At 38.6% G+C, this 19,187-nt stretch overlaps 1 protein-coding gene across 2 annotated transcripts in view; it reads right to left on the reverse strand.

Moving 5' to 3' along the window:
- Window positions 1-19,187, reverse strand: part of LOC105397468 (trafficking kinesin-binding protein milt) — a 60,742-nt gene that overhangs the window by 38,581 nt on the left and 2,974 nt on the right. The window contains exons 1-2 of one of the 2 annotated variants that reach the window (XM_048623392.1): window positions 18,829-19,052; window positions 6,822-6,926 (exon numbers count right to left, since the gene is read on the reverse strand). In XM_048623392.1, coding sequence (XP_048479349.1) covers window positions 6,822-6,926; window positions 18,829-18,916 — 193 coding nt within the window. In that variant the 5' untranslated portion in view covers window positions 18,917-19,052. Of the gene's footprint in view, window positions 1-6,821; window positions 6,927-18,828; window positions 19,053-19,187 lie in introns of those variants that run through there. The other variant, XM_048623397.1, reaches the window with a different exon arrangement.

Below are 19,187 nucleotides of genomic sequence, written 5' to 3' on the forward strand. Positions count from 1 at the left end.
ATCGAGCTCTTACTAACATTGATATTATGTACTATGGAAAAAAGATTCCCTATTTCAGAGGAGTATTTATGAGGGATGAATTACCACCACATCCATTTAAAAATGAGAGTGGTGTTATTAATTTAGACAGTTCTCAAAACCATGGTACTCATTGGGTAGCCTACGTGAAGTTAGATAATTTTGTAGAATACTTTGACAGTTACGGTAATTTAAAACCGCCAAAAGAATTTCTTAAATATATGGGTTCAAATTTAGATATTAATTATAATTATATCAATTATCAAGGGAATCATCCTTTTAACTGCGGTCATCTTTGTATAAATTTTTTAAAAAATTTTTGGCGAAGTAATAATTTCAGATAAATAGTTTCAGTATTTAAAATGAGGTTCAGTCGGTCATTATGTCTTTCACGCTTAGTATCAACGGAAATAAGTCTGAGCTGAACACAAATTACTTTCCTCCTTTAACATTAAACAAAAAATATGAGTGTGGTTTATTGTATTTTTCTGCACTAAATTCCGTGCCAAATATAAATAACGAAAATAATGTTTTCATGTATGGAAATGAAGGAAAACAAATTATAATACCCTGCGGCTTATACGATTTGCAAGATATAAATGACTATGTCAAAACTAGAGTCCAGGATTGCGACATCCAAATAAAAGCAAATAATAACACTTTAAAGTGTTTACATACTTAGTTAAGTACTTTATGTTGCGTGTTTTGTTTATTAGTTCCTATTTTTATACTAACAATAGATGTCTAAGTCGTGTGATTGTTCTTGTACATGTATTACTAACACTTTGATCCATGTTGGTTGAAAAATAAATAAATTATTATTATTATATTATTATATTTTGTTCTCAGTGTATTAATTTTGAAGTAAAAAACAGCATAGCACCTTTATTAGGATTTCCCCCAGTAAAACTAGAAGCAAATAAATGGCATGAGTCGATGAACCCTGTAAGCATTCTTGCCCTGACTGTGATACGAATTGAATGTGATTTGGTGCAAGGATCATACATAAACGGATCGCCTTCACATATAATCTATGAATTTGTACCAAACGTTGCTCCTGGTTACCAATTTATTGAAGTACCAAGAAACGTTATATATTTCCCTCTGAGGAAGAAAATAATAACATCAGTTTCTATTAAAATTGTTGATTCGGAAGGAAATCTAATTAATTTTCAGAACGAAAACATTCAGTTGTGTCTCCATCTACGGGAATCAAAATGATTATATTCAATAACAGTGTTAACTATAAAATTCCTACAAACCATATAAAACAATCCACTGTTAAACGATGTATCAAGGGTTCTAGACGTGTTAAATATTTGAAAAACGTTAGTCCAAATAATAAAGATTTCCTTCGTGCTCTAGGGTTTAAAGTATGAGTATACTAAGTATAAACGACTTACCGAAATTCGATAACTCAATTGAGAGCTATGAAGTGCATACCTATAATCCATATAACAACAGTTTTAATGAAAATGATGAAATACGTATACCAATCCATCAGCAAGATATATATGTATTACCATCAGCTAGTTCTATTTACATTGAAGGAAATGCAGTTGTCAGCAGTAAAGACCTGACGGGAAAGTTACAAAAAAAAAATGTTGACTTCACTAATAACGCTATATCATTTCTTTTTCAAGATATCAGGTATGAAATAAATGGTGTAGAAATCGATCGTGTGAAAAATACTGGCATCACATCAACAATTAAATCTTATGTGTCATTAAATAGTGGTGAGAATAAAGCCGCTGCAGTTTGGGGTTGGGATGTAGACGGGCTAAAAAAACAAAATGGCGCGTTTAATGTTCTTATTCCATTGAATAAACTAATGGGCTTTGCTGAGGATTATAAAAAAATCATTATTAATTGTAAACATGAACTTATACTTAACAGAAGTAGCTCTTGTTTAAACAGTATTATAGCTGAGAAAGATGATATTGTATCTATAAATATACACAGAATTCAATGGCGTATGCCACATATAAAAGTTGCAGATCGTCAAAGATTAACATTATTGAAATATTTAGAAAAAGATAATCCTATACAAATAGCATTCAGAAACTGGGATTTGTATGAGTATCCATTATTACCAAAAACTACAAAGCATTCTTGGTCTGTTAAAACAGCATCGCAGTTGGAAAAACCGCGATTTGTTATAATTGGTTTACAGACAGAAAGGAAAAACAACAAAATTAAAGACAGTTCCAATTTTGATCACTGTAATATAACCAATGTTACGCTATTTCTAAATTCTCAGTATTTTCCTTATGATTCACTTAATTTGAAATTTGATGAAAACAAATATAGTATATTATACGAAATGTATATTAAATTTCAACAGTCATTTTACAACCTTCCAATTGATCCCCTGCTTGATCTGGAAACCTTTAAGAAAAAGGTACCTCTATTTGTTATTGACTGCTCAAGGCAAAACGATAATCTAAAGACTGGACCGGTTGATGTACGCTTAGAAATTGAAACATCTCAAGATATTCCTGAAAATACAAGTGCTTACTGTTTGATAATCAACGATCGACTTTTTGAGTATAAACCTCTGAGTAATATAGTTAGAAAAATAACATGAAAGTGATAGTAGATGTACAAGGATTTAAAATCGATCATAATCAGTTCATTTTGAAAGAAATTTGTATCTTATACAACGATCAGATACATCTATTGTTAATCCAGCCCCCCTTTCCATTTCATAAATTGTCAGTGACTGAAAAGAAACAAGTTAAATGGATAGAAAAAAATAGAAAAATATATTGGAATGATGGTTTTATACCCTATTCAAATTATTCGATGTATATTAATGAAATATTGATCGATAAAATAATTTTCTGCAAGGGTACGGAAAAAATGGTCTGGATTAAAAATATGTTACAACGTGCTGAAGTTTACAACTTAGAAGATATGCAATGCCCTAAGTTACTAAGTTTGTACGAAAAATATAAACATTCGACCGATGTATTAAGTTGTATTTATCATCCAACTATATGTGCTCTTAGGAATGTAACTTGTTTAAGAAAATGGTGTTTGGATAATAAAGTTTTATAAAAAATATGTAGGTATTTTTATTCAGAAACAACTGACATAAGTAATCAAAAAATAACCTAATTTACATTAAAAAAAAAAATGAAAGCATACAGAAAAATATGTTACAGTCAGCGATAATATCAAGTATTACTTTGTGCCTGCTCGAGATGAGGTGGATATATTTGGCACATGGCAGTTAGATATACTACGATTTAAAAATGCATATGTTAGAGTATGAAGTTATGTTCTGATCGTAACACGTAATTTGTACAAGATAGATATCCTGATCGACCAGTACCGATTATCAGTTGCACGACGCAGGTTTCCACCGGATCGCTGCTCGGGGTGTGATTGGGGAGGTCTAAATCACGGACGGCGAGCGCAGCGAGCCGTCTGTGATTTAGAATCCCCAATTACACCCTACTGGTGACTGCAAGTCTCTGCAAAGCGCAGTCTAGTTCATATCATAGTCTGTGATAGCCGCATAGTTCCCCGAGAGCGATGACTCGCGAGATCATTATTTATAGTGGCGGACCGGCGCCGGCGCCGGAAGACGCGCCTCACACTGTGCCTCAAGTGGGACGGAACGGACTACACACATACTTATGCACCTCCTTACTGTCTAGAATGAGCTTTGCACATATTATATTGAAAAAAAATATCATTTTTTATGTGAGCTTTGTTCAGAAAGATAAAAAACTAATTTTAAATTTAATAATGCGGACAGCATAGCTATAACACATACCTACAGTAAACTAAAAGTAAAGTAAAGAACTATAAAATCCTGAAAACGGAAGTGATCCTAACTACTCGTAATTGTTAAAGACCGTATTTTATCGATCCATTATATTTATTTAAGCACAAATCGTTTAATTATCAATAGGTATTTTACTTTTAAACTGTATGTAAATGTAATAACTGAAAATTATAAAATGTCATTGCAAAATCGCACTCTTTATTGTGAGGAATTTTTAGTTGCACTGTACCTACAAATCTCCCTTATTATACGTTAGTTTCAGTAACTATTTTATCCATTTATTTAGGAGGATGAGGTAATCGCAGTCAGTTAATGTCCTTACTGTTGTGAGGACGCATTGTACAATCCGTGTAAGGAGGTTAAGGTCAAATTAAAACCTGTTTATAAAATAAAAATGTGTATGTTAACTATCCGAATTACCCACTTTTATATTTGAATTCATTCAATGTATTGTCGCATAGCGAATTGAATCGCCGCTAATGATTCACAGTTGTGACTTCTAGTAATCGATTAGTTTTCCTTAATAGTGAGTATTCATTCATGATATAGATCACTCGGTATTTTAATAGTTTATTTACTTCCGTGCCTTTATTCATTGATGATTTATCATTGTTTAATAACATGTCAACACACAATACCATCAATAAAATCTGCAATCTCTCACCAGCTCTAGAATGGATAATTCCCAAAAAATATACAAAGATTGATGAATAAAGACCTACTTTGAAAGACTTGTTGTGAGTAATAAGAAAGAAAAAAAACTGCTCCTAGAAAACTAGGAAACAAATTGACTTCTTAAAAGTCATATTATACGCATTTACATACCAAATTATTTTGTGTAGGAAATATAGTACGGCTGTCCAATTTCAAAACACAGTAACAGCCAAGAGATAAAATGTTCAGGAGAGCCAAAAAACGTTTTTGTCCCTTCATTTCAATGCCCTGGTAAAACTATGATACATATCTAAACGAATGTAAGCTTAAAAGAACCGGCAGAACCTAGGCTTTACATACAATACTATTTCATTTAAATATGACTAATATTGTTGCTGTAATGCACAAAAGAAAAAACTAACTAGGTTTTAAATGGTTTTCTCACCCTAAAACCGCCCTCACTGACCATTTTATAACCTAGTAAGAGCCATTATTGTGTAATTTAAGACAAGTAAAGTATATTGAAATTGCAATAATAACGTAATAATTTATATGTTTTTTATTTTTTTATATGTTTTGGATCCTTCACATAATATAAATCAAATTTTGCAGCACTTTTACACGACCGCACACAAGTAATAGCTGAAATACCGGCATATTTTTAAGTTTTATCTAAATGAACCAAATCGCCATATTAAGAAGGCATGTCTGACACGAACATTATTTATGGCTGCCTTAAATTAGACAATATTTCCTAAATTTTGAGCTAAAATTAGTTTACAATGTTTGAGTTTTTTGGGGTTTATGCAAAATAGGGCTAGTAGAAAGGTTCTGACGAGAAAGGTCTCTATGGCTTTTATAAAGAAGACAAAATTTCCTTATGTTCTACTTTTAATTCACCTCTCTAGGTCTCATTGGTTCAAAGATACAGGTTCTGAAATATCTGATATTTTTTCGAAAAAAGTGTTTGTAATAATGTATGCCATTTGTGACTTACTAAAATTAACGGGCAAAAATTGACCTTTGCTGACCATTTCAAAACCTAGTAAGTCATTTTCACTTACTGTGTTTTAAAATGGTTGGTGGCTCTTACTGTGTTTTAAAATGGTTTTCGTGGCATTTTTGATTTCGCAGGGTGGAGTTACTAGGTTTTTAGAAATTTTATTTTCGTTTCTAAGCCGTTTTTTGATATTCTGACAATGCAGGAATGTGCGGAATCGCCTTAAATAATGTATAAATCAAAGACCCGTTTTTTTTAAAAGTTGGCGCTTACTGTGTTTTGAAATTGGACAGCCGAGTATAGTATATTAGTAGTTCTAAACTTTCTAATACTAACCATTAATATAAATGTCCACAATTCATCTTCAGATGTCAATCATCAACAAAGTCCGACTCAATCCGGGGAAATATTAGAAAAGCTCATCAGCAGTTAGTTATGATCTACAAGAAGATAAGTACTTTCTTGCCACTTTCCTATAGTTGATGGATACTATACATTAATACGACAAAGTTTATGTATAATACCTACAATGCTATGACGTAAAGTATTCGAATTTAGCACTTTTCAATGGAAAAATTGGTGATAGCTACTGGAGATAAAAATGTGCTCAAATGAGCTGATAAGAATATTCAAAATAAACAATACGGTAACTAGGGAAATAAAAGATAGCGTCTCTTCTGTTTCGTTTTGCTGTTAATTGAGCTCTAGATAATTATAAAAAAAATTGTATAATTAAAATAGAAAAGTGACAAGCCTGCCCTAACTTTCTTCAGATTAGCACAACTATCTACATCCTACATGAAGAAGGCCAGGGCATTCTAATTTTTATTGTTAGCAACAAGTCGTCAAAACTCTAGAAGATCGCAAACTAAATTCGCCCGGCGAAACCGCACAAGCTATACCTACAGATGTTTAGCGATATTTACAAATGTAGACGTTACACCCCTATTTATAGGCCACGTTCTAAATACTGAACATTGACCTGAAGCACAGCATGCGAGCGCAGAAACTGGGGCGAATCCAGCCGAAACCTATCACTTGCTTTATTTCTGTACTGGCAACACCGAATGAATGGCATTTCCGAGGAAAGCCGCCCGTATTTTTCACGCCTCGCCTACCTTTTCCAGGATATTTTGATCGTAAATATTCCTATAACCTGATTTGTTTAAATCATGTATACCTATGGGTAATTCTTAACTTTTAATGATTTTAAGGCATCGGAGACGTTACATTACAATTGCTTTTTATATCTAACTCAGCGGTGTTCACCAATGCTTTCCCCTATTAATCTTATCGTGTAATAAAATTAATAATTAATGACAAAGATAAGTAATAATTAGATAGCGACATTACCTCCAAACTGAGTGATACTGTCGGCCCTCAGTCGATACTTCGGTATGTGTTCCTGCAGCAGACTGACGATCTCTACCTCGGGGACCTCGTCGTTGTTGCACACCTCTGTCAACAAACAAACAACACTTGGTTAAAAAAACAACACGCAAAAAATACCTGCATATTTTAAGGCATCACTAATCGCAAAGATCGAGGATTAAATCGTATCCAAAGAGGAGGTAAACCAAAGAGGTCACAACACATAAACTTGCAGCCTCAAAGGAGGTTTGCAATCATCACATAAGGCAAAGGTTTAAGCAAAAAGGTTGGTACCGTCGATGCGCGTCTACTCGAAATGCAACAGTGGCTGTGTGTGCGTGGAGTCTAGCCTCCGGCGGGCATGGACCAGACGGATCGATATGGCGTCCCGCGCCGAGGGGAATGCACCCCCACATTCTAGCGCTGCAGGGGCCCAGTCCGCTAACGTCAGGTGCCAGCGCACTTGACGTACTTTAGGTGAACTTGTAACGAGATTAGGGTGTAAGGGTAGGTATTGCAAGCCGAAAAGGGGAGAAGGTAGGGTGAAGCCAATCGATGTAAAATTATGCTAAATGCATTACTTTTTTCCACGACTTTTTCAAATTTGGGAAAAGAGCGACTTGTATGAGATTTTAAACCTTGATAACCAAAAGTGGGTCTTGTAGTACGTCGATATAAAATAGTGACGACCTCTTATTGAGTTATAATATTCTAGTCTATGCTCTTATTTATTCTAAGAACTTGGGTATGAACTCACGGGGCAGTGAAAGAATAGGTATTTTCTTTAGTAGAATGAGCCCCATGCTGCCATGATGGCTGTAGATGTATGTATTATGAGATGTGCAATGTAATAGATGCCAATGCATTTTAGTAATGCATGATATTTTCCATGAACCTAGCAAAATCTCACTGAAACAAAGTTGGAACTTTTACCACATTCATTAAAACGTCACACTGCTTTCCTAAACAAAACCAAAAAAAACAATACAGTACACCAACAAAACAAACACACAAAAAAACAATATCTAACAACAGCCAAAAATATTTGGAGTTCAGTTAGATGGCAAACAAAACTTGGCATAATTCGAAATTATTTACGCATTTCCGTTGGATATCATCCAAAACAAATAAATTCTTTACATCACAAAACAATAATATATGAATGTGGGAGTGGAACAGAACGCAAGGTGAAGTATCCATGACGACGAATAACAGAGGAGCATAGAGTGAAAGCAGAGTGTGAAAAGACGTAAAGACGTAAAGACGATTAAGTTTGGTATAAATTAAACGACGTGATACATCATTAAAATACTACTTTTTATTTATCCCCACAAATTGGGGGCTCGTCCGGGATAAATAAAATTAAAAAAATCTCGGAGATTACGGCGGATGAAGACGGATTTTTATAAAAAGGAACAAGACTGACAGTTGCAAATTTTACAAGAAAATTTTTCTTCGCATCACAACGCCTTCAGGTCTGAACATATACCATTTTAAGACGTAACGACGACGACAAGAAGATGCCACGGACGACGACGGGAGATGACGGGGAGGCAGTCGGAACATCAGGACCGCTCACGTACACGGAGGAGCTGGTAGCTAAGTTCAGTGGGTGCGACCAGACCGATTCCGCAGCACGGTGGGCGCAGGAGGTCGATGACAACGCCGAGATCTTCGGGTGGACGGAGCTGCAGCGGCTGATCGTGGGGCGCAGGTCACTGACCGGCACGGCGGCACTCTGGCTGCGTTCAGAGAAACCCTTCAAGACGTGGGAGGCTCTGAAGACGGCGGTCACCAAGGAGTTCCCAGACACCGTAGATTCCAAGACGATCCATGAGTTAATGAGCAGCCGGAAGAAGAAAGCAAATGAGACGTGCCTAGACTACATGCTGTTAATGAAAGAGCTCGGCAAGCGAGGCAAGATGCCCGACTACGTCGCTATTAAATACATCGTGGACGGAATACTAGACGACGAGTTACATAAGGTGATGCTGTACGGCGTGACGACCTATGGGGATCTGAAAGAAAAGTTGAAAGTGTACGAGACCATCAGGCAGAAGTCGAGCGGAAGACGGGCACCGGTCTTCAATCGTCTACCTACTGCAACTACACCCGCAGACCCCGCAGCAGCTGCACTCGCGCCAGGCAACATGACGACGGCCGTGCGACTGTGCTACAACTGTGGAGAGAGTCAACACATGTCAGCAGATTGCCCGTACAGACAGAGAGGTATTAAATGTTTCCGCTGCAATGACTTTGGACATATTGCTACGCAGTGTCAACAGCCAGGCGGAAGCGGCAACTGGCGGAGCAACGACGCGTTTGGACGAGGACGACCTGGTCTGCAGCAACCTCAGCGTGGGCCGACGCGTTCAATGTTCACAGAGTCAAACAACGAAAATTCAGCAGCGACAGCCAGTGACAGTTCAAACTGTATGGACGTCAACGTCAAGATGACAGATGCGAATGAAAATGTAAACAAACAGACGGAAAGACGAAAGCCGATGAAGACTATTGAAATTTCAGACTGCAAAATGACTGCTTTAATGGATACGGGCAGTGAAGTTAACTTGTTAACCGACGAATACTACAAACTGATAGGTTCTCCTAAGTTTGACGAGGGACATGTGAGTGCTTTGGTGGGACTCGGACAATTGGAAGTGAAACCCCTAGGGAAAGTCACTTTAAGTGTGAAGATAGATAAAGAACATTATAATAACGTATTGTTTCATGTTGTGAATAGAAGTTGTTTGCCTTACGATGTGATAATTGGTCAAGATTTTTTGAGAAGAGTGGTATTGATTATGGAAGACGGACGCGTGAGTTTACGTATGAAAGATGACGAATGGATGAAACAAGTAGGGTGTGATTCTGTGGTTGTAGATTACATTGGTGATATCCAGTACAAGGAGCAGCTGACGGAGATGGTAGAGAACTACCAGCCCCTACAGGTCAAGGAGGCTCCCATACAGATGAAGATTGTGCTGAAGGATGATATCCCGGTGACAAGGGAAAAGACTAGGACAAGGATGATGATAAAAGTGGGACCGGGGCTAAGAAGGATTAGAAGGCGAGTTACACATGAGAGAAGAAAGATAAGAAGAGAAGAGATACACGAGATAAAAAAGATGAAAAGAAAGAAGGAAAAGAAGATGAAACAAAAGAAGACAAGAAAGAAGAAAAGAAAGGAAGTGATACTGGGGGAAAGAAAGATAAAAGTGATGATGAATGAATGATGACGAATGTGTGTGTTTTAAAATGTAATGCCGTATTTGTTTTTTCTTATTGTTTGTTCTTATTAGTATTATTAGTTAAGGTGTTAATATATTGTAATTAATAAGGCTGAGGGCAGCCTTAATGTCAGGATGGCCGAGTGTGGGAGTGGAACAGAACGCAAGGTGAAGTATCCATGACGACGAATAACAGAGGAGCATAGAGTGAAAGCAGAGTGTGAAAAGACGTAAAGACGTAAAGACGATTAAGTTTGGTATAAATTAAACGACGTGATACATCATTAAAATACTACTTTTTATTTATCCCCACATGAAAGTTTTACTTATGTAACATGAAAAGACACACATCCTCATGTACTTAATATCAAAATCCAGACAAATCTAAAGGCAATAATGGAATTAAAAAAATTAAAAAACCGACTTCAAAAAACCACTAAAATGTAAGAAATAATTTAAGGTTTACACAAATTCTACTCGTATGAGACAGTACAAATATACCTAAGCAGGAACTGTTCTTTTTCGATGTTGGTGCGGTGACAAAGTAATCTGAAGAAATATGGCACCAACTTCAAAAAAGAACAGTTCCTGCTTAGGTATATTTGTACTGTCTCATACGAGTAGAATTTGTGTAAACCTTAAATTATTTCTTACATTTTAGTGGTTTTTTGAAGTCGGTTTTTTAATTTTTTTAATTATTATTTTATTTAATAGTTTTTAGTTTATTTGTAATAATTTTCAATCAAAAGTAAGGTGCAAATGATACCAAAAAGTCCTACTAATCAATACGAATCATTCAAGCCTAAACACGAAGTAGTTGCTATATACCGTTGAGGAGTTCCCCTGACTGCCTTCCGTTTCCATCATCAGATCAGCTCAAGGTCACCATCATATTTTTTTTGTTATAAGAACTATATTTACGTTCTTAATTTCATTAGAATCGGTTAATATGTGCCCAAAATGGAAATTCATACCCTGTTTTTACCCCTTTACCCACCCTTGGGGATGAGATAAAATTCTGAAAAAAAAATGGGACCACCTGGGAGCTCAACCCAATACAACAAAAAAAGAATTTTCAAAATCGGTTCATAAACGGCGGAGTAATCGGTGAACATACATAAAAAAAAATATAAAAAAAAAAAAAAAGATCCCGACGAATTGAGAACCTCCTCCTTTTTTTGAAGTCGGTTAAAAAATAACTAAAATACTTATTTAGTATTTTACTAGTCCGTTGTTGTCTGATTCAGAACTTTAAGTCTTTGTGCTTTGGGAGACGAGTTGAGATGACTACACGTTTCGTAAAATCACTACTAGTTTCCATGTACTTCCATGGACATGTCGGCAAACGATTGTCCTAGGCTACCAAATGAATCCCATATAAATACAAATAAACCAGTAGGTAATGTCTTTGCTACACGTCTTATGCTGCGACCACATGTCGTCTCCTACCTATTTGCACCTTTACTGATCTTGTCGACTTGAGCCCTAACGACACCTGTGCGAGAATGCGAATAAGAACCTCCGATGGCCATAATGTTGCAGGCAGAACGCATCACAACGTTGAATGAACGGTTAATGATCAGTAAAAGTAATAAATTATAAAACAAGCAATTACTCTGTCTGATACTTGGCTATCCCTCAAGCAGTACGGTAACTTGTTTGAGTCTAATCGCTCTCGAAAGTGTAGGGGTAGGTCTGTATTGATCGCTTCCATAACTAGTAGCATTACCATAATCGTAGAAAAAGAAGCAAAGAAAAGCTCTCTTCTACCAACCCTTCTTATATTTTAGCTGACCAAAACAATGCACAAAATACACTCGCGATCAATGAAAATGTTACAGTGACATAGCAACTGACTAGTGATGTAACGAATATTCGCATTCGCATTCGCATTCGCGAATATTCGCACTTTTTTGGATATTCGCATTCGCATTCGCATTCGCAAAATTTTGTGCGAATGTTTTGCGAATATCAGTAGGTACTTTTTAGAAAAAAACTATTTGAAAATAATGGTTAACAAAGTCAAAATCCATTCGTCTATAACTTTTTTTATTAAAAGTTACCCTCTTAATTACTAGTCTTACTTTATCATATTTATTTACTTTGGAAAATGAAACTATAGATTTAGTTAATAGTTTCATAAGACCTAAACATAAATAAGCTCTTTAAACAATCAAAAAGCGTATTTTGACAATATAGTGTCAGAGCAAGAGAGCCATAGATTTAAATAAGGTACGTGCGCCAAAGATGGCACTATTCCTAAGATGGCCAATTTCAATCTTTTAGACGCCCGGATAAGTTGTAATTTCGCTCTAATGTTTGGTTAGTGCCATAGAAAAAATAGCCTACGATTTACATCCTCATTTTTACAAACTTATTAGTATTTCTTAAAAATAAAAAACTATTTTCGTTTTTTTATTCAGACTTTCGTTGGTTCAATGGCATTCTGAAGAAGCTAAGCGTTGTTTGTATTCTTTGTTGATTTTTTAGGGTTCCGTAGCCAAAATGGCAAAAACGGAACCCTTATAGTTTCGTCATGTCCGTCTGTCCGTCTGTCCGTCTGTCCGTCTGTCACAGCCGATTTACTCGGAAACTATAAGTACTACAGTGATGAAATTTGATGGGAATATGTGTTGTATGAACCGCTACAAAAATATGACACTAAATAGTAAAAAAAAGAATTGGGGGTGGGGCCCCCCATACATGTAACTGAGGGATGAATTTTTTTTTTTCGATGTACATACCCGTGTGGGGTATCAATGGAAAGGTCTTTTAAAATGATATAAAGTTTTCTAAAAAACATTTTTCTTAAAGTGAACGGTTTTTGAGATATCAGCTCTCAAAGTCGTAAAAAGTATGTCCCCCCCCTCTATTTTTATAACTACGGGGTATAAAATTCTAAAAAAAATAGAGGTGATGCATGCTAATTAACTCTTTCAACGATTTTTGGTTTGATCAAAGTATCTCTTATAGTTTTTGAGATAGGTTGATTTAACTACGGAACCCTTTGTGCGCGAGCCCGACTCGCACTTGGCCGGTTTTATTTTATTTAATTAGTTCTTGTCGCCTTGTTCCTATGAAGGCCCACCACACGCGTTGCCAAGATGGCCCGGGCCTTACAGTACTATACAATATGAAAGTTTCTTTGGAACATGAAAGAGACAATGAGTGATTTCGGCTATATTTTTATTATTATGTTATATTCAAACACAGAAACTAAACTAATAATAATAATAATAATAATAATATGTGGGGACATCTCACACACGGCCATCCGACCCCAAGCTAGGCAGAACCTGTGTTATGGGTGTCGGACAGCTGATATATCTACACAAATACATAGATAGATAGATACTAAATATAAATATCAACACCCAAGACCTGAGTACAAATATCTGTCTTTAAACAAATATCTGCCCCAGCCGGGAATCGAACCCGGGACCTTCGGCATAGCAGTCAGGGCCACTGACCACTACGCCATTCAACCGTCAATTCAAACTTTAAGCATAGTTACAGTCTCTTAAGTATCTTCTTTCCAATTTAAGTAATTATAAAATTCATAAAAATTCAAACATATTTTTTTATAAACCTAATAAAGCCAATATTTAAGCACTGTTTTTATTTTTGTGAATTAGTAAAAAAACTGTTTTTACTTTAAAAAATTGTTAGAATAACAGAAGAACATTTTTATTATTTTAATATCATTACAGACTTTTTTAATGAAGTTAGATTTAGTTTTGCTAAGCCTAAGATAGACCACCGTACTATTACGTCCAAAAAACGATAGTAATTGACTAATTAACAAAGAAGTTCATATTTTTGTTTATTAATTATTTAAATCTTTATTGCACAAATATTACAAGTTTAAGTTTTAGGTAAAACATGGTTTTTGTTTTGATAGCATTTATAAATTACTTCATTAATATCGGGCCATGATAAATGCCTATGTTCCTAAGAAGGCCCCACATTAAAGGTGTTCGAAAATGATTGTTTCCGTAAAGAAGCTTGATTTAATCTGATGATTTATTTGTTGATTAATATTCAAAAATAAATGCAGAATATAGTAGGTAATCATGTTTATATTCTTAAATTGTTTCTCATTTTAATATTTTTTTCACATTTTTTATTTATTTAATTATTGCAAAAAAATGGGCATTAAAAGGAGCACGTACCTTACGTTCAAATGTTTCGTGTTTAAGTCACCCTGAGAAACCACACACAGTCGCAATGAGTCGAGATAAATAAAGGGTTGTTGTCGTTCCTATGGCACCCCAGAGGTGCAGAGGGTCTCCACTAACGTCCGCCACTTCCGCCTATCTTCGGCTGTACTTTTGGCCTCGCTCCAGCTTAGTCCAGCGGCTCGCAGCTCGTTTTCGACGCTTCGGCGCCATGTCTGGACAGGGCGTCCACGGGAGCGCTTGCCATTTGGTGGCCTCCAGTCAAAAGCTACGTTTGCGGCATTCGTAGCTCCTCTTCGTACAGTGTGCCCAATCCATCTCCACTTTCGCTTCGCAATTTCCTTGCCGATGGGAGATTGTCGGCACAGCTTCCACAGATCTTCGTTACGTATTGTCTTCGGCCAGAAAACGCGCAGGATCGATCTTAGGGACTTATTGACGAACACTTGCAGTTTGTTCGTCAGCCCTTTCGTCACTCTCCACGTTTCGCAACCAAAGAGCAATACGGACTTCACGATGGAGTCGAAGAGGGAGATTTTTATCCGCCTTGTGAGCACATTCGAGTCCCAAACAGGTTTGAGCTGGGCAAACGCAGCCTTCGCCTTCTTGATCCTGCTCTCTATATCCTCATCTGCTCCTCCCTGACGGGTGACCGTGCTTCCGAGGTAAGTGAATGTATCGACCGAGTCCAAGCGTTGGTTATCGAGTATTAAGGCGTCCGAGGTTTTAGCCTTGATACGCATATCGACTGTTTTGCGTCGGTTTATTCGCAGACCCATTACTCTGGCTTCCTCCTGCAGGTGTACGAGTTTCTCTTGTAATAGGTCGAGAGTTGGCGAAATCAACACTATGTCGTCCGCGTAGTCTAGGTCCTCTAAGACACCTGAAGCCCAGCTTATGCCTCTCGGGATAGCAACCACGTTCCTCATCACATCGTCAAGAAGAATAACAAATAGGAACGGTGACAGGAGACATCCCTGCTTGACGCCAGCTGAAATGCGTATTGGGGCCCCAAGCTCTTTTCCATGTACGACCCTACATGTACTGCCCTCGTATAGCGAGCGTATAACTTGGATGATGCAGGCTGGTATGCCTCTGCGTTGTAGACTTGACCACAACGCGGTCCACTTCACGGTGTCGAAGGCTTTTTCGAAGTCTACAAAGGCCAGAAATAGCTCCGACTGCCATTCGACACATTGCTCAATAAGGACCCGTAGGGTGTTGGTGTGGTCAGTGCAGGAGCGTCCAGGGCGAAAACCAGCCTGCTCATCTCTCAGGGTCACTGCTACTTTCGGCGCGATGCGGTTTAGCAGGATCTTAGCAAACACTTTGGCGGCAGCGGGCAGTAGTGTGATGCCGCGCCAGTTGTCGCATCGCGATGGGTCCCCCTTCTTTGGAACTTTCACCAGGAGTCCTTGTTTCCACTCGGCGGGTACTTGTCCGGCTTCCCAGATACGGGTCAACAGGGGGAACAGTATAGTAGCAGACATTGGAGCATCAGCCCTCAGCATATCTACATGGATGTTGTCGATACCTGGCGCCTTCCCTGGCTTCAGTGATTTCACAGCTGCAACTACTTCTTCGAAAGAGGGTGGCGCTGTTGGTATGTCCAGAAGAATGCTGTCGTTATCCATGCTGATGGGCTCTTGTTGGTCTGTGCCCTGGGCTTGCTCTAGGAGACTCGAAAAGTGCTCTGTCCATCGCAGCAGCTGCTCGCTCTGGGTGCACAATAGGCTGCCATCGCTGGCTCTGAGTGGCTTCCTCGCAGGTCGTGTGCGTCTTCCACTGAGGCGTCGCGTCACGTCGTATAGCGCACGCATGTCCTTGTGGCGAGCGGCTACGTTGGCACGGTCTGCCAACTCGTCTGCGGCTCTGCGGCGGTCTCGACGTGCAGTCCTCTTTATTTGTGACCGGAGGTTGGCATATCGGCTTCTTAAGCAAGATGCGTCCGGCTGCACTGCAGACAGTAGTTGGCCTTTGACTTGGTGCCGATCCTCAATTGCCTGCCACAGTTCTTGCGACATCCAGTTCTCTCTTTGAGGCTTGGAGTAACCGAGCACCTCTTCCCCTGCGTTTGTGTAGGCGTTCCTTATGCGCGTCCAAGATCCATCCATTTCCTCGTCCTCGAGTTCTTCTAGAAGTTTGTACTGATTCCTAAGGGATATGCGGAATTTTTCCCGCCATTCCGGGTCTCGGAGTTTTCGTACTTCGAAGCTTCTAGACGTCTGCTCAGGTTTACGGATTGGGGTGCACAACTTGAGGCGCACTTCGGCTACTACAAGGTGGTGGTCGCTATCCACATCCGCACCGCGTCGGTTCCTCACATCCAGCAACGAGGATCTCCAGGAACGGCTGATCGCAACATGGTCTATTTGGTTGCGGGTAACACCATCAGGGGATACCCATGTGACCTTATGACACTCCTTATGTTTAAAAAGAGTGCCACCCACAACCAAATTCTGTGATGAACAGAGCTCGCCGAAAAGTTCTCCGTTCTCGTTCATGTTTCCGGTAGCTCCTTCAGAGCCCATAAACTGTTCGCGGTTCGTATTGTCACTACCCAGTTTTGCGTTGAAGTCTCCCATCAAGATGACGATGTCCTGTCTGGGGATGTTTCTGAGGGTGTGCTCGAGCTGCTCATAGAACGCCGTCTTAGCATCGTCTTTAGCAGAGTTAGTTGGAGCGTAGCATTGGACGATGCTAATTTTACGAGCGCGGGAGTCGAAACGTGCCGTGATTATGCGTTCCGAAACTGGCTTCCAACTCAACAGGCTCATCTTGGCACTGCGGCTTAAAAGTAGACCAACTCCGAATTCACGGCTCGCATCCTCGTCTTCTTTGCCGCTGTACAATAGTGTGGTACCGTAGTCTGCTGAATCTTCACCAAACCCATTCCACCTCGTCTCGCTCAGTCCAAGTATGTGGATGCCGTAGTCGTTCATGACTTTGGCTACTTGGGGTAGCCTTTCAGGTCGAGCCATGGTCCTGACATTCCAGCATCCAATCCGTGTCCGTTTTCGAAAGCCAAAAGTCGTCGTATAAGTGGTCCGGTTATTACTGTTAATTGGAGAATTCTCAATCAAATGTTTTTAAGGGTGTGTTTAAATAAAGGGTAACTACTTAAAAAAAAACTGCAACTGGTATTGGCTAATCTGATTCGGAATGCGCCTAGAACGGAACGTACCTCGTTCAGTACGAGACTGACATCAAACCATACAAATGACACCAAATTTGAACACAAACTGAATATTCGCATTCGCATTCGCATTCGCGAATGTCGATATCAGATATTCGCATTCGCATTCGCGAATGTCCAAAAACACACATTCGTTACATCACTACAACTGACTACTATAACATACACTGGGTGGAACTATTCTAAGTGAGCACAAAAAACGAACGTACCATTTCCTTATCCTGAACATATCCCAACTTAAAAAATATTAAATTGAACGCGATTTTCCAATTTTAAACTTGAAACACAAACTGTCTGCATCGGCCCAATCATGGGTGTACTCTAGTCGTGTCGCGATAGTCGTGCCATCGATTTTAGGACCCTTTCACTTTACAAACTAAACTTTCAAAGCTCATTGTGGGCCCTCTGGATGGCTAACCTTTACTTTTCCTTACGGCTTTTATTACGTTGTTTTTGGTAGTAAGTAAAGGTTACGTAGGGGTACTGGAAAACGAAATCCGAGAAAAGACTTGGAGCGCTCTTGGATAAGAAAGAAGGCCTACTTCCAGAATAAGACATTTTGTTGGATCATTATGGTAGTGAAGTATAAAAGTTCAATGACATTGACGCTCGTAATCACTGCATATATATTTATCAAAAAGCAAGGTCATCTCCTTATCAAAACAAAACGATACATCTGGAAAGTTTGCAAATCCGATTGATTAGGGTGTGAAGTATAGATGCGAACAAGAATATAAATAAAAACAAGTAAGATGCAACCATATTCCTATATTTGATACATTGTAGCCATTACAGGTAATCATGATAATAAGTATCTTAGCGGTTATGAAGACTTTTACAGCTATTTTGATTTTAATTGGTCCTCACCAAGAGTTATTTTGTTTCCTAAATTGATCAATTAAATATTGCTCAGTTTCCAATCAGTTATATTTGCGCCTTACTGAATGTCACATGCTCTGACCATGTTAGAAACTAAACGAAAGGTAATTATGGTCAAACCAAACATGTAATTAACCAGATGTTAGCGTGAAGCGAATAACAACAAGTAAACATTCTGTTCGTACAAAGAGAAAGCCGCAATTCTAATTAAATTCAATAAGATAGCCAGCTGTAGCTTAGGATAAATACTAAATCTCTCTTTGACAATACAATGCTGGTATTGTAAACCTTTCTATGGTGGGAACGCCATGAATAAGCAACTCAGGTTTATAATAACGAGCTAGTTATTAGCAGAAGCTGCATTAAGTTAGTTTTCCGACCGCGACCAACGACCTTTAGGTTTTGCGGTCTGAAATGTTGCTTTTCACACAGTTTACCGCGTTTAGAATAAGTTATTCGGAGAATCGATCGGATGCTGTGCGTCTCGCTCTGTCACACGGACTCACCATCGCTCCAGGCGAGCAGGAGGTCCTGCTTCCTCTCGTGCAGGTTGTCCCGCCGGCGCGGCCGCGGCTTGCTCCTGGCTCCACTCATGCTTGTCCTCTTCCACTAAACACCAACATCACATCACAACAAACACTGTGTCCAGACGACTGCACAGCGGACTGCGGACGTGCTAAAAGCATCGATCACTATTGCCAATCTTATGATAAGAGATAGCGTTCAACGTCAGCCGCCTGATAATTCAGCATAGGGGGAAATTAAAGTCAACATCTACATTTTATTCAGTGATCTCACTGAGCTGCAGCGAGTTATCGTTATCCGCTGTTTTATACTACTAGCTGTGCTGTGCATTCAATATTTT

Source organism: Plutella xylostella, chromosome 10 (assembly GCF_932276165.1).
Source record: "Plutella xylostella chromosome 10, ilPluXylo3.1, whole genome shotgun sequence".
Taxonomy (NCBI): domain Eukaryota; kingdom Metazoa; phylum Arthropoda; class Insecta; order Lepidoptera; family Plutellidae; genus Plutella; species Plutella xylostella.